We start from the raw sequence: 15,574 nt of genomic DNA, 5'->3' as shown, positions 1-15,574 counted from the left end.
TGGTTAATGAGTTATAGTCTCACAAGTGTTATTAGAGAAGTGCAGAAGTACAATGTACTGATACTGTCAAGCATTAGATTGTGTAACATGTTTTTGTGTTATAAGCCATGGATGTTTAGTAGAAACACATTGACACACATTTTTAATGATTTGAGATTATAATTTAACGTAATTGAGTTAGTTTTGACAGTGGTTGACAAGTTGTTAGCTGGTGTATAGTGTTTATAATTGTTAGGCTTTTGTGTTATAGTTTTATGAAGTTATAATTAAGGTTTTAATATAGTAATTAGTTATAGTTAATAATTTTGAGTTAATAGAAAAGTTTATTTTGTGTATTCTGTTATGGACAGTGATACATAAGGAAAAGTTTGAGAATTTTAATGTTGATTTATGTAATAATAACTTTAATGATAAGTTAAAATATGATTGAAGTTATGAAAGTTTATAAGTGAATAAGTTTTGGATAATATTGGAATTAGATTTTAGTAAAGTATATAAATAATATAAATAGTTGAGGAATTAGTTGATTACAGAACAGTTAATTCAGAAAACCATAAAGCATGGATAAGTTTGGTTTATGATTGGTGAGTAAAGTGAACGATAATAATGTATTTTAAGTTAGTGATATAGATTATTGGTAGATTATGTTATTAGACTTTAAATGAGCTAAAATGGTGTTAAATTATGTAACATTTTATGAAGCCATTCATGTACACTTCAAACGTAATTGTAAAACTTTGGTTTTGTGTATTATATTTCAGATTGTTATCTGAAGGTCGGTATGAACTGAAGGTGCATATGAATCGAAGGTCGTTATCTAAAGTGAAGCTCAGTGACTGGAAGTCCATAACTGAAGAGTTGACTGGAATTTCATATTGGAAACATCAGTGTGTTAGCGTAATAAACAAGTATTTGTCACGGTAACCGGATGTCACCTTGCTTCGTGTTTGACCTTGTGAATAACAACTAAGGAGGGTTGTTTGAATGAACAGTGGAAACTCCTCCGTGGTACGAGTTGTCCCGGAGGCAGTCACAATAACAATCAAATTGGACTGTCGTCCAACAAATAAAGCGGACTGTTGTCTAACGAGCGATGAGCATCGCGTCACTGTCATCAATTGGAACAGTTTCCAACGTCGATGGGATTCGGAAAGTTCTGAATTCCTTTGAATTGTATGATCTGTAGTTTCAACAGAACAAGTATTGGAGTACTAATACAGTGAGTAACATTATGGCTGCCGCGAATGTTTCCAGTATACTTGATCAGTCCAAGGTGGACAGTAAGGCTGAGAGTTCAGCTGGTCACGATCACTCATCCGTGAAGGGTGAAATCTTGTCTAAATCACTGCCGGAAATGATGATTGGAGATGAGAAAAAGTTAACTTCAAGGAGGAGTGTATCAAGCAAAGGAAAATCAGTCAAGAGTGAAAGGCTAATGAAAGCATTTCAAGCGGAACTAGATGTGATGGACAAAGAGGATCAGATCGAGATTCTGCAGAGGGAACATGAGCATGCCATAAAGATGCAAAAGGCCAAGATGGAATTGAAGCGATTGAGGATAAAGAAACAGCTTGAGCAGAAATTACCTGAGTTAGATGAGTCAGAGGATGATGATCTTACAGAAACGTCTAGATCCAGCAACATCTTGTTACCACGGGAGAGCAGGGAAGAATCAGTGCAGAGATTCTTCAATTCACAGCCAGTAGATGATGTGGATGTTAAGGACGCAAATCCCGTAGTTCCTGAAGTTGGTCAGGCAAAACCTGTGACACAGGATACAGTCACCTCATCTGGGATGGAAAAGGTTGCAGAATCCCTCGCTCATGTGGCAAATATGATCATGCAACAAAATGCCACCAGTCAACAAGTGGCTGCAGCAAGTCAGCTCCCCAAGATAGATGTCCCTGTGTTTGATGGTGATCCACTACGATACCCATTGTGGAGGAATGCCTTTTCAAGCTTTGTTGATTCAAAACCTCTGGACACGGCAACGAAGCTTAACCTGTTGAATAACCATGTTACTGGAGAGGCGAAGACGGTGGTAGAGCACTATCTCCTACTGGGTACAGATGAGGCGTATTTGAAGGCAAGGGAGTCTCTCGCCAACAGATATGGCAATACCAGCATCGTGTCTTCAGCGTTCATGAAGAAACTCAATTCTTGGCCAAGGATATCAGACAGGAACCCAGGTGGATTGCGATCATTTGCAGACTTCTTGCAACAAGTCAGTGTTGCTAAAATGACGGTTGACTCTCTTGGTATACTTGACTATCCACAAGAGAATGTCAAGTTGGTGATGAAGCTGCCTTTCTACCTGGAACGCAAGTGGAGAGACGAAGTCGATAAATGGCAACGGTGTGGGTATGGCACGTATCCAACATTCGCGAGATTCACGGAGTTTGTGAGAAGCGCTGCAGAGAAAGCGAATATTCCAGAGTTGGAACATTCTAGACCGGATGAATCCAAGCAGAAGTCAGTCCCATCAAAGTCCAAGACCTTTCAAGGACGGTCTTTTTCTACATCTGCTGAAACGAACAAGCGGATAGAGTACTCATCCTGCCCATGTTGCAAACAAGACCACCACCTTGATGACTGCCCATCTTTTCAGAAGAAGTCCTACCATGCCAAGAAGGCATTCTTTTTCCAAAAGTACTTGTGCATGGGATGCGGTGAGAGTAGTTCTCACCTTGTGAAAGAATGTACCAAGAAACGCAAGTGCAAGAAGTGCGGCGAAGCCCACTTGACCTGTCTTCACCGGGAAAAGGCAGAACAGTCATCAGGAAGTTCAAAGTGTACAAGCGTCTGCTCTCTACCAGATCAAGATGGCAAGGACCATTGTATGATTGTGCCAGTGTGGGTTCGACATGCTGATAATCCATCAAGAGAGTATCTTGAGTATGCCATACTTGACGATCAGTCCAACGTTGGATTTGTATCTAAGGATCTGTGCGACAAAATGGAAGTACAAGGACAGGAAACAGATCTCATGCTGACGACAATACATCAGAGCACTCACGTGAGATGTCAAAAGATCAGTGGTCTAGAGGTCCTAGACTTCCACAAGAAACAAATCATCCAGCTTCCCCCCTGCTTCACAAGAGAAGAAGTCCCAGCCAAGCGTTCCCAAATACCCAAGGCTGATGTTCTGAGGAGATGGTCACATCTAGCCCCAATCGCTGACCAACTGATGCCATACAACCCAGCTATCAAAGTTTCTTTGTTGATAGGAAACAACTGCCCAAGAGCCATCAGACCGAGAGAAGTCATAGCTGGTGGAGAAGATGACCCTTACGGCATGAGGACGTCGCTCGGCTGGGGTGTAGTGGGCAGAGTGTGCCAGACTCCTTCTCAACCTGAAGATGGTGTTGTATGTCACAGGATCCAAGTAAAACAAGAATATCCCCACTTTGTACATTCCACCAAAGTGAAGGAAGTGTTCTCGCCTGAGACAGTTCTCAAGATCGTGGAACAAGACTTCCAAATGACAAGTCCGAAAGGAGCAGCACTATCAGTTCAAGAGGCTAGATTTATGTCCATCCTGGAAGACGGCATCAGGCAGAAAAGTGATGGCCATTACGAAATGCCCCTGCCCCTGAAGTCAGATGAGGCCAGTTTTCCGGACAACAAGATCCTAGCCCTGAAGAGATGGAGACAGCTGTCTGCCAGATTCCGCAAGAACCCGAAGTTTCTGGCTGACTACAAGACCTTCATGGAGGATGTAGTGACGAATTATGCTGAAAGAGTGCCAGCTGACTGCTTGGATGTCCAAGACGGTAGAGTAAACTATGTCCCTCATACTGGTGTGTATCACCCGCGGAAGCCCGACCAGATTAGAGTAGTCTTCGACTGCTCTGCCAAGTACCAAGGCGTGTCCCTGAACGATCATCTTCTACAGGGTCCCGACCTGATGAATGGGCTTCTAGGTGTACTCTGCAGATTCCGGAAAGAAGCCGTAGCTTTCATGGCTGATGTGAAAGGCATGTTTCTCCAATTCTATGTGAAAGAGGAAGACAGAAATCTGCTTCGGTTCCTGTGGTACAAGGATGGAGATGAAACCAACGAGGTCGTGGAATACCGAATGAAAGTCCATTTGTTCGGAGCAGCCAGCTCACCAGGATGCAGCAACTTCGGGTTGATGAGAGCTGCGGATGATGGTGAGGAAGAGTATGGATCAGATGCAGCAGATTTCATTCGCAATGACTTTTATGTGGATGATGGGCTGAGCTCCAGACCTACACCAGAAGAAGCCATCAAAGTGCTGAAGAACAGCCAAGCTATTTGTGCAAAAGCAGGTCTCAAGCTCCACAAATTTGTATCAAACAGCAGAGAAGTTCTGAGAGGTTTCCCTGTAGAAGAGCGTGCCAAGAGCCTTCAAGACGTGGACCTGGACATTGACAAGCTTGTACTGGAAAGAGCTCTGGGAGTATCTTGGAATGTGGAGAATGATACCTTCAGTTTCAGAGTTCAGGTGAAGAAAAACCCCTTCTCAAGACGAGGTGTGCTTTCCACCATCAGTTCAATCTATGATCCGAGTGGATTTCTGGGTCCTGTAATCCTGAAAGGCAAACGTATCCTGCAATCGATGTGCAAACAGAACCTAGACTGGGATGCACCCATGCCGGATGAACTGCGTCCTGAATGGGAGAAGTGGCTTCATGACCTCCAGCATCTGAATGACTTGCAGTTTATGAGGTGCTATAAACCAAGTGGTTTCGGAGACATCAAGCAAGTAGAACTTCACCACTTCTCGGATGCCAGTCAAGATGGTTATGGACAGTGCTCATATCTACGGCTTATCAACCAGGAAGACAAGGCACACTGCTCATTTGTGATTGGGAAAGCCCGAGTAACTCCGTTGAGACAAGTCACCATTCCAAGGTTGGAACTAACCGCAGCAACGTTGTCAGCCAAAAGCAGTGCATTCCTCAAGTCAGAGTTGAGGTATGAGTCAGTAGTAGAATTCTTCTGGACTGACAGTCAGGTGGTTCTGGGGTATGTGAAGAATGAAGCACGCAGATTCCGTGTCTTTGTGGCAAACAGAGTCCAGCTCATCCGAGACCTTACTGAGCCCGATTCCTGGTTCTACATAGACACGTCCAATAACCCTGCTGATGAGGCTTCAAGAGGTATCACAGCTCAGCACCTCGTCCAAGGCAGTTCCTGGCTGACGGGACCCAAGTTCCTGTGGGAGAATGGAATTTTCAACCCCAACCAAAAGACCATGAGTGCGAACCCCACAGAAGAGGAGGACGATCCTGAAGTGAGGAGAGCCACAGTCATGGCTACAGGTGCAGAGAGGAAGACCCCGCCTGAAAACTTTGAGGTCGACAGATTCCAGAGATTTTCAAGCTGGCACAAAGCACGTAAGGCTATTGCCCGTTGCCTGCAGTTGAAGAAACGTCTTCAAAGAAGGGAAGTCAAGCCCAATGCTCCTGCACAGGACAGCGCAGTCAAGCCATCACTGTTACCATTAATGGTATCAATGTTGAAAGACGCCGAGAAGGCAATACTGAAGAGCGTTCAGCAAGACTGCTTCCCGGAGGAAATGCGAGAACTCCAAGAACTTAGCAACACGGCACAGTTTGCTGACAGACAAGCTGCAAGGTTGAGAAATGTTTCTCTAAAAAAGACCAGCGCCTTGTACAGACTTGACCCCTATCTAGACGATGACGGGATTATCCGTGTAGGAGGACGCATCGACAGAGCCAACATCTCAAGTGAGATTAAGCATCCTATCATCTTGCCCCGCAGGAGTCACATCAGCAAGTTGCTCATACTGCACCATCATCAGAGAACCCACCACATGGGTCGAGGAATGACTCATAACGAGCTGCGTCAAGCTGGATACTGGGTCATTGGAGGGTCTTCAGCAGTATCTCAGTGCATCTCTTCCTGTGTGACGTGTAGGAGACGCCGTGGTCCAATGGTGCAGCAGAAGATGGCAGAGCTCCCAGATGATCGAGTGGAGCCCTCAGCTCCATTCACATACTGTGGTGTCGATTACTTTGGCCCTTTCTTGGTCAAAGAAAGACGCAGCCAAGTGAAGCGTTATGGAGTTATCTTCACCTGTATGGCTTCGCGAAGTGTCCACCTGGAGACTGCGAGCAGCTTAACTTCTAGCTCCTTCATAAATGCACTCCGACGTTTTATGAACAGGAGAGGAGCTGTTAGACAACTACGCTCTGACCAAGGCACAATGTTTGTGGGAGCTCGCAGTGAACTGAGGGAAGCTCTAGCTGAAATGGACCAGAGTGAGGTGCAAGAGTACCTACTGCAGAATGGATGCGACTGGATTCCATTCAAGATGAACGTACCACATGCATCTCATATGGGTGGTGTATGGGAACGACAAATCCAGACAGTTCGCCGTGTCCTAGAGCCGCTGATGAAGTCTGCAGGAAGCCAGCTAGACGATGAGGCCTTTCGTACATTCATGACAGAGGCAGAGGCCATCATCAATTCCAGACCCCTGACCACATCCGGCTTAAGTGACCATGAAACACCCGAGCCGCTGACACCGCTTCATCTTCTAACTATGAAGCCGAAGGTTGCCCTACCACCTCCAGGACAGTTCCAGCGGGAGGATATGTATGCACGGAAGTGGTGGCGAAGGGTTCAGTATTTGACCAATCAGTTCTGGCTACGGTGGAGGAGAGAGTATCTTCAGCAACTGCAGAACCGCCAGAAGTGGGTCAGCCCAAGCAGACAACTCGCAGTTGGAGATGTGGTGATAGCGAAGGAGAACGACGATGCTCGTGGCAGGTGGCCCCTCGCGCGTGTCATCGAGGTCTACCCCAGCAAGGACGGCTTGATCAGGAAGGTGAAGGTGCTGATGGCCGACGGCTTGCTGGACAATGAGGGAAAGCGTCAACGCCCCCCTAGTGAACTGGAGAGACCTGTCCACAAGTTGGTACTGTTATTACCAGCAGAACAATAACTGGACTGTCACTAAAGAAGACCAGTTTCGAATCCCCATCAAGGAGCCTTTGAGCTATTTGTCTGAATGAATATGTTGTGTTTCCAATTTGCATCAGGAGAAACGAAAATGCAAACATTCATTCCTGTATGTTGTATGATGTTTAATTTTACCTACATGTCACTTTTGTGTGCTACCATGTACCTAAATTGGGATCAAGTGAATATTCTATTTGTAATGAATGGTAAATGAATGGGTCCATTTAAAGGAGCCATGTCACTGCAGCAGTGTGCAGTGAGAATTTGTTATATTTTTGTCCCACAAAATGGGTCTAGGATTGAAAACTAGTAAGTGTTAAACAGGTCTAAATTTGCAGACTACATGTGTTCAATGAAAGATAAGACCCCTACCCCAGGAGGCTAATGTAAACATTGAACAATTACCCCCTTGTTTTAGAGAAAGTATTAAGAATCCACCATTCACTTCGTACAGCAATAGGGCTTTGTGTGTTATACATGTATGCAGTATTATGGGTGGACGTGGCAAGCTGTTTAGTGACAGTATTCACAGTTCCAGTGAAAGCTTGCGAAGTTGCAGCAGTCTAACAAGTTTGTTCAAGTTTTGTGGGAAAACAACAGGCCCGAATTTGGTAAGAAACTAACTTCTTTACAATGTTTTATAGCTTATGATGATGTGTGATCATGTTAGTGAATGAGTAGATTGTAAAGGAATATTTACAGAGCAGGATTTGATTTGCCAAATCTCTGTAGACAAATGGGAGTAGACAAAGAAGAAGCCAGCAATGCCCCATGCACACTGGTCTCTCTCTCCCCTCTTTCTCTCCTCTCTCTCCTCTCTCTCTCTTACTCTCTCATTCTGTAAGCAGTATGTGCTTGTGCCTTAGAAGTATGAATGTATAGCGGAATGGTAGGGATGTACAGTGTATTATACCTTTTTGCTACATTACTGTAGGTGGTTTTGGTTAATGAGTTATAGTCTCACAAGTGTTATTAGAGAAGTGCAGAAGTACAATGTACTGATACTGTCAAGCATTAGATTGTGTAACATGTTTTTGTGTTATAAGCCATGGATGTTTAGTAGAAACACATTGACACACATTTTTAATGATTTGAGATTATAATTTAACGTAATTGAGTTAGTTTTGACAGTGGTTGACAAGTTGTTAGCTGGTGTATAGTGTTTATAATTGTTAGGCTTTTGTGTTATAGTTTTATGAAGTTATAATTAAGGTTTTAATATAGTAATTAGTTATAGTTAATAATTTTGAGTTAATAGAAAAGTTTATTTTGTGTATTCTGTTATGGACAGTGATACATAAGGAAAAGTTTGAGAATTTTAATGTTGATTTATGTAATAATAACTTTAATGATAAGTTAAAATATGATTGAAGTTATGAAAGTTTATAAGTGAATAAGTTTTGGATAATATTGGAATTAGATTTTAGTAAAGTATATAAATAATATAAATAGTTGAGGAATTAGTTGATTACAGAACAGTTAATTCAGAAAACCATAAAGCATGGATAAGTTTGGTTTATGATTGGTGAGTAAAGTGAACGATAATAATGTATTTTAAGTTAGTGATATAGATTATTGGTAGATTATGTTATTAGACTTTAAATGAGCTAAAATGGTGTTAAATTATGTAACATTTTATGAAGCCATTCATGTACACTTCAAACGTAATTGTAAAACTTTGGTTTTGTGTATTATATTTCAGATTGTTATCTGAAGGTCGGTATGAACTGAAGGTGCATATGAATCGAAGGTCGTTATCTAAAGTGAAGCTCAGTGACTGGAAGTCCATAACTGAAGAGTTGACTGGAATTTCATATTGGAAACATCAGTGTGTTAGCGTAATAAACAAGTATTTGTCACGGTAACCGGATGTCACCTTGCTTCGTGTTTGACCTTGTGAATAACAACTAAGGAGGGTTGTTTGAATGAACAGTGGAAACTCCTCCGTGGTACGAGTTGTCCCGGAGGCAGTCACATATATCAATGTAAAGGATTTTTAAGATGGCGACAATTGATACAACTTGAAGAAAAGAAATGGCAATCTTTTTCGTTGGCCCCGTTTAAGAGCACGGAAGATGTTAGTTTACGATGGTTTCAGTTTAAAATAGTTCATAGAATTTTATATACAAATAAGATGTTGAATAGAATTGGATTGGTTGAAAGAAGTGAATGTTCATTCTGTAATGTGAATGTTGAGACTTTAATACATTTTTTTAGTGAGTGTCAATATGTTGATAGATTGTGGGTTGAAGTAAGAGAATGGATTAATATTAACACGGGGTTAGAAATAACATTTACGACGGAAAATAAATTATTTGGTTTTGGGGGTATTAACAATTCGGCATTGAATTGTATTACCATGCTTGTGAGATATGAAATTTATGTTTGTAAAATAAGAAAAATAATACCTCGTTTTGATTTATGTAAATATAGTATAAGGGAATATTATGATAGAGAGAAATTTATCGCAAGAAATAATCATAAGTTGCAAGTGTTTCAGAAAAAATGGTGTCTTTTTAGACACCTTTTTTCTTGATGTATATTGTATTGAATTCGAAAAAAAAAGCATGATGTTATTTGAAATATGTTGTAATATGTGTATAGATGAAAGAGAATAATAAATATCCCAGTGAGGGGAAAAAAAAAAAAAATAGGTATCAGGAATGACTTCTTCTTGGCTGTCAACTCCTGTGTGTGGCAGCAAGGATATCATACATAAGTTCATCTAACATGGTAACATCATTCGTCCTAGCAATAGGAAAAGTTTAGTGTTCCTCAGTGCATGTTAACTGGGGTCTGGGGCAACTACTACCCCCTGGGCAATTACCGTGGACCCTTCCCCTGACCCTAACCCTAATTCCTAATCCTGAACATAATCCAAACCCTAACCCAAACTATATACCCTAAACCTAAACCTAATCTTTACTCTAACCTTACCACTAACCAGTATTTATGTTAACCCTAAAAAGACTGGGCTATTTTGGTAGCTCGAAAGACTGGGGGGGCCTAAAGGGCCCCCCCTTAAAATCTTGGCCATGGATCGCGTGATCGCCGCGGAAATTTGCACAATGGTAGTGTGCGATGTAATCTACAAGATCGTATATTCAAATTTTCCAAGATAGTCTTCTTTTATTTTATTTTGATTAAGTATGCTAATTTATGCGAGAAATCAGACTCTTTGATCTAAATCAGTAAATAAAGCTCCAAAAGTGCTCATTTTTGGTCTAATTATTCTTTGTGGCATTTTTAGCAAATGTACTTGAAAAAAAATTCGGTATCAAAATTAATTTTTTATTCATTTCATTGTTTTATGAATTTCTTATGTATTTCTTTGTTTTTTCGACCTTTTGTTTTTCGTCCTTTTGTTTTCGTTGTTTTTTTAACAAAATTTGTGGCAGACACTTTTTGAAGCATAATACTCCTAAAACAAATTAATTTTAGCCATTGTGAGTAAAAATAAGCATATTTATATGAACCATGTGAAAAAACTCAATTTGCATTGATTTTGTACACAAAATCACAATTTTGAGCCATATTCGGCCTCATGTGCATGTACAAAAAGTTATGTAACTTCAGAACCGTAATTCCGGGCGTCACAAATTTGGTGTCAAAATGTGCGGGAAACTCGAAAGAAAAAAGTCATAGAGCATCGCGGCGAGAGCATTGCGTGTTGCAGTGTAATCGCGCGAAATGTCGAGGGGGGCCTTTTAGGCCCCCCTCCCCAGTCTTTTTAGGGTTAAGGGGGGGGGGGGGAGGGTAATTTTCCTTGGGGGTATTAAATTACCCTGATATGGTTAATTGTTATGATCTAAGCAAAAGCCTTCATGCCATTTTTTTTTTCCCCGCAGCCAAAGAAAGTAATAGTGATGGAGGACAGTGAAATGTGTACATCATTCCAACGGGATTCTGAACCCAAATGTTTCCAGTAAACTTCCTATCACCAAGGATGGTACAGCGTAAGGTTAGGGTGAGCCTTTGATGATGTCACTGCTCACTTGTAGACGCCCCGCAAACTTACCCGGCAATAAAAGTGCGGTGGCTCTGTTTTGCGCATCAAAATTTTGATGAGCAAACTTTTGCAGTCTGCGGAGCGAGCGGGAGCATAAATATGTTTTCGGCCCCCGACATACAGAGGCAAGGGCCCCTGAGATATGGAATGTACAGATGGTAGAATCGACTGGCAGTGATAATGCTTGTGACAGGCCATTTTTGCTCATGTGCAATATCTGTGAATTTGGAATTTGGGGATTCTTTTTTTTTTTTGGCAGGATACCATAGCTGACACCTTTTTTTTTTCTCAACATGTTGAACATGGTATAATCAGCAATAGCAGCTATGGGTGATCTTGTCAACAAGTTTATGGGACTTCACACATGGTTTTTGGCATACAAGAATTCTGTTTTTGAAATGCCGAATGCCATGTCCTTAAATTACTATAAGCCACAAAGGATTTTTTCTTTGTGTGCATGTGTGTGTTTGTGAGTAATGCACCTATGTAATTGCAAGTTTTCAAGTGTCTTGAGGAATATATTTTTCCTATGTGTAGGCCTACTCATATTTTCTTTAAAGAGTCAAATTTCAGTTTTGTTGCTATATATTGCATTTGCGATTTTTGCTGAATTTCTTCATTCATTATTGTGGACGTGTGGCAGAACAAGGGGTGAAACTCTTTTTTTTTTTGTCACATCAAGAGTTAAGATTTGCATTTTTGTTTTTTGCTTCCTATTTCATGCACAGTACACAAATGCAAATGAATGCTTGCAAACACTAAAGCTTATAATACATGCTTTGCACCTTTTTTGCATTTTTCTTTTTATTTGCTTTGCAATGGATGTCAATGTTGTTATGCAATGCATGTGTAATGTGCTGGTAGTAAATGACTATTGTGTTACAAGAACATGTCATGGATTATTCTTGTCTGCTCCCATGCATATTCCACGTGCTGCATATTATATTAATTGCATATTTATATCTTTGTTTCATTTTTTTTGCTTGCTCGTAGCCCCAGGTTGGTGACTGCATTTGCTTGCCTCGAGCTTGGATTGGTGCTTTCAAAATCAAAGAACCCCATCCTATTGATTTGTGTGCTCTGCCTGTCTAGTAGTATAAAATGGAATGCACAGTTTGCTGTGATGTGCTTCTGATGTTTTTCTTTTTCTTTGAATTACCATGTTTTCTGCCTTCTCATCCTTCAAGTGCTGTGACTGTTCTTTGTACAGTAGTTGCATGCAGTGTGCTACAGTGTACAAAATTGTAGGTCTAAAAGAGTCTACACATAGAATACTACATAACAATGCCACATAAATACATGTATGTTGTATGTGTTAAATTTCTTCCAGGACCTGGATCTTAAGATTTAATGATTTCATTTGTTTTAATAGAATTTTTGAAAAACAACTTCTGTTATATTTCTTATTCTTTTTTTTTTTAAATACTGTTTGGTGCTTTGGATAATGTTTACTTGTCTCATGTGAGACTAAACTACCAGGATTGTTGTGAATCTTTGTAGAATAGTTACAGAGTGAATTGTTCAAGTCATACTAGTACGGTTCACACAACGTTTCTAATCTTAAAGATGAATTTGAAGTTTTAAACTTCAATGGTTAGCTTGTAGTTTACGACTGTGTTGACGCACTTGAAGGTTAGCAACCTTAAAGATTGGTCTATGATTAGAACCACAAGACATCTTCGGGTAAAATGCTGTGGAGGGGAGGGGGTTCCCACTCATACTTAAGCATCATGTGGACATGACAATCAACAAGCACAAACTCGTGATATGTTTTTTAATTTTCAAGTGGGACTCTTTCTCGAAAGTTTAATCATAAAGATTAGGTTACGTGTGGACATGCGTCATTGTTTAAGACTTAGAGTTAAAAACATCATGTGAACGTAATGAAAGTATGTATTAAATGTGTAATTTAAAAACGAAAACAAAACATTGAGCACATGATCAAAAGAATCCTTAATGTTGAAGCATCTTCTACCTTAAAAATAGTAAAGAAGAAATCAAAAGTTTCCCTTTATGGAGAAATCAGAAGGATCCAGCTTTAATACAGGTGTTTCAGTTTTGTGCTGTGACTCAGGGAGCATTTCTTGTGAAGTCTGTTTATAATATGGTTTTAATAGCACACCACTCATATTGATAGCTCTATTAAATATGAAACTGCGAATCACCAATACCACTTATTAAGTGATTGAGTGTCATTAAATACACTTACCATCTCCTCCTACTCACTCCTACACACCTCTTAGGAGAGCCAAGTGTTGTTTAGGAGTGGGATGCGTTTTGCTTTTTGCTGTGCACGGACTCTCAACTCTCTTGTTCCAGAGAGGTGCAATAGTCATTCGATCCTGAATTCCTTTGATTGTTTTCTTTTTTTCTTTGTCTCAGCCTGTGCTATTGTTTAGCTCCTTCTTGTAATTTGCACATGATTGACAGCATGATTTATTAATTGAGTCCATCTTTCCCCACATTCTGTCTCCGTCTCTTTCTCTTTCCAATTTCGTTACGACATTTTTCAGTGAAAGTTTTCTTCACGTTTAGAATGTGCACTGTTTAATAGAGAGTTGTGTTTAATAGGGGGTCTCATGAGGCTTTTTTGTTTCAATAGTGTGTGCCGTGTGTTTGCTTCTAAAGACTGATAGCTTCCGACCCCCAGGGTCGAACAACTTCCCCTCTCGGCTCTCGCCTACTTCCGCTGCTTCTCTCTCCCTCTCTCTCTCTCTCTCTCTCTCTCTCTCTCTTTCTCTCTCTCTCTCGTCTGTATTTGGTCTCTAATCATTTCTAGAGTGGTGTCATAAATCCAGGTATCGGTGGGCTTGAATTAGCACATCTTACGACTTTTCTTTATCATTCTTTTGTCTCTCCCTTTCGTGATGTCGTAAATATGTTTCTAACTACGTTAATACTAGGTGTGGGCGTTTCGGTGTGACGTGCATGCATATGAATTGGGGATTGGTTGCCAGGGAGAAAAGTTTTCGTCAATGCCAGCTCATTCACCAAGGATTGTCGCACGTAATGAGAAAAATTGTGAATTCAACATGTCAGGATATAGTGTATTCAATATTTTGTTTTGTGTGTGTGTGTCTTTCTGTCACTATTAAAGTAGACATTTTTAGCATGAGTAATCTTATGCACTCAGCAGGGAAGATTAATTTTGTGTGTTTTTCTGTTTGATTTAGGGAATCAAGGGTAGAAAATTACGTAATATATATAACAAACAAAACATGCTCATTTTTATTTTCGGGCTAGTGTCACATTGTGTGAAATGGTGCAAAAATTTCCACTTTTACAGATGTGTTTCACATCATCAGTGTCTTTTTTGCATTTCTACATAGTCATCAAGCTTTGTATCTACATAGATCAGTTTTGCAATGACCAAACAAATGTTTGTTGTTACTTTTTTTTATGGATGGAACAAGTTATGTCTTATGTTATTGTGCATGTGTGTTTGTCTTAAAGGTCTTTGGTGTATGTGTATAGCAGTAAGTTAATGTGATTTTCTCAGTTATGATTTGTGTCTCATCACTGTAGTTAGATGGTTTTTAATAGACAGTGCAACAAGAGAGAAAACTTTGCCAGGGTGCTACAAACCCACAATCCTACTTGCCCTGGGCAAGTACAACTCTCTGCTGGACAAGTGATAAAATGAAGTCGAAGATTCATATGACCAGCAATGATATATGAATGTCAAATTGCAAAAACAACCTCTCGCGAAAATGTCTTTGACCTCCTCAGTCATGAAAATATCTGTGCTCGAAAATGACAGCTTTTACTGTATTACACGTGCACTGTGTCTCTGTAAACATAGCATACTTCAGACGATGTCTAGCCTGTGAAAGATATTTCAGTTTTGCCAGTTGTCATCTGTGAGTGTATGTAGAGATTAAGAAAGTGAGAGAGAAAGAGAGAGAGGCTGCGTTCATGCGAAACTAGAATTGCATTTCTAAACACGTTTAGTCGCTAAACGTGTTTAGTTGCGTTGCGTTCATGCGATTTTTCCATTTAAATGCGTTCCAAAACGCCGATCTGAAACGTGGAAAAAAGGGCGTTTTGAATCATGATTCTGCCAGAATCATCATCGCAGAAGCCGCATGAACGCAACCGTGATTTCAATCATGATTCTATGACATCATTGTGCGCTGTGCGCATGCGTGTCTCATGGGGTATCCCACAGCTTCTTGTTCTGTTCGCGCGCTTGTGTACATCTTATGAATCGTGTGTTTCGGTAGCATACTTGCATTTGTTGGTTTACATCAACGCCATACACCGATTCTATGCTAGTATCTAGCTGTTTAAAATAATAATACATGTAATTACTCTCCGATTGAGTTGATAATAGTAATGGCTGCAGCGCTGTGTCTACCAAGGGAAACAATTGGAGAGACGAAGAATTAAGATTTTTCGATCTGTGGGCAGAGCCTGAATGCCACAGCTTATTGGAAAGTATTCACCGAAATATAAACGTAAAGGCCTATAATTAACTGACTGATCAGTTGGCATAAGTTGGTCTGGCTTGAGTTGCAGCTAGACAAGGTCAAACTGCGCAGTATGCTGTGCAATGGCAAAGAATGAGCAGAACCAGAATCAGCGTTGCGAAAGCCCGCATGAACGCTCTTC

The 15,574-nt window shown here is 40.5% G+C and overlaps 1 protein-coding gene across 1 annotated transcript; it reads left to right on the top strand.

Annotated features, from left to right (window-relative positions):
• The first annotated feature begins 1,231 nt into the window (after nt 1-1,231).
• Nucleotides 1,232-6,961, top strand: LOC139731166 (uncharacterized). Its single transcript, XM_071642046.1, has 2 exons — nt 1,232-3,699; nt 6,139-6,961. The coding sequence occupies exons 1-2, from the start codon at nt 1,232-1,234 to the stop codon at nt 6,935-6,937; spliced, it is 3,267 nt and encodes a 1,088-aa protein (XP_071498147.1). The 3' UTR covers nt 6,938-6,961.
• Nucleotides 6,962-15,574: the final 8,613 nt, after the last annotated feature.

The sequence above is a fragment of the Diadema antillarum genome, unplaced genomic scaffold, assembly GCF_040938485.1.
Source record: "Diadema antillarum isolate AM-2024a unplaced genomic scaffold, OU_Dant_1.0 seq00000364_RagTag, whole genome shotgun sequence".
Taxonomy (NCBI): domain Eukaryota; kingdom Metazoa; phylum Echinodermata; class Echinoidea; order Diadematoida; family Diadematidae; genus Diadema; species Diadema antillarum.
The sequence above is the reverse complement of the archived record's forward strand: the minus strand, read 5'-3'. Positions and strand labels throughout refer to the sequence as shown.

Bases quoted from the DNA above. Each gene is read 5' to 3' on its own strand.
- LOC139731166 (XM_071642046.1), top strand. From the start codon at position 1,232: ATGGCTGCCGCGAATGTTTCCAGTATACTTGATCAGTCCAAGGTGGAC. The intron at 3,700-6,138 runs CAAGACCTTCAT...CATAAATGCACT, and splicing joins CCGAAGTTTCTGGCTGACTA to CCGACGTTTTATGAACAGGA.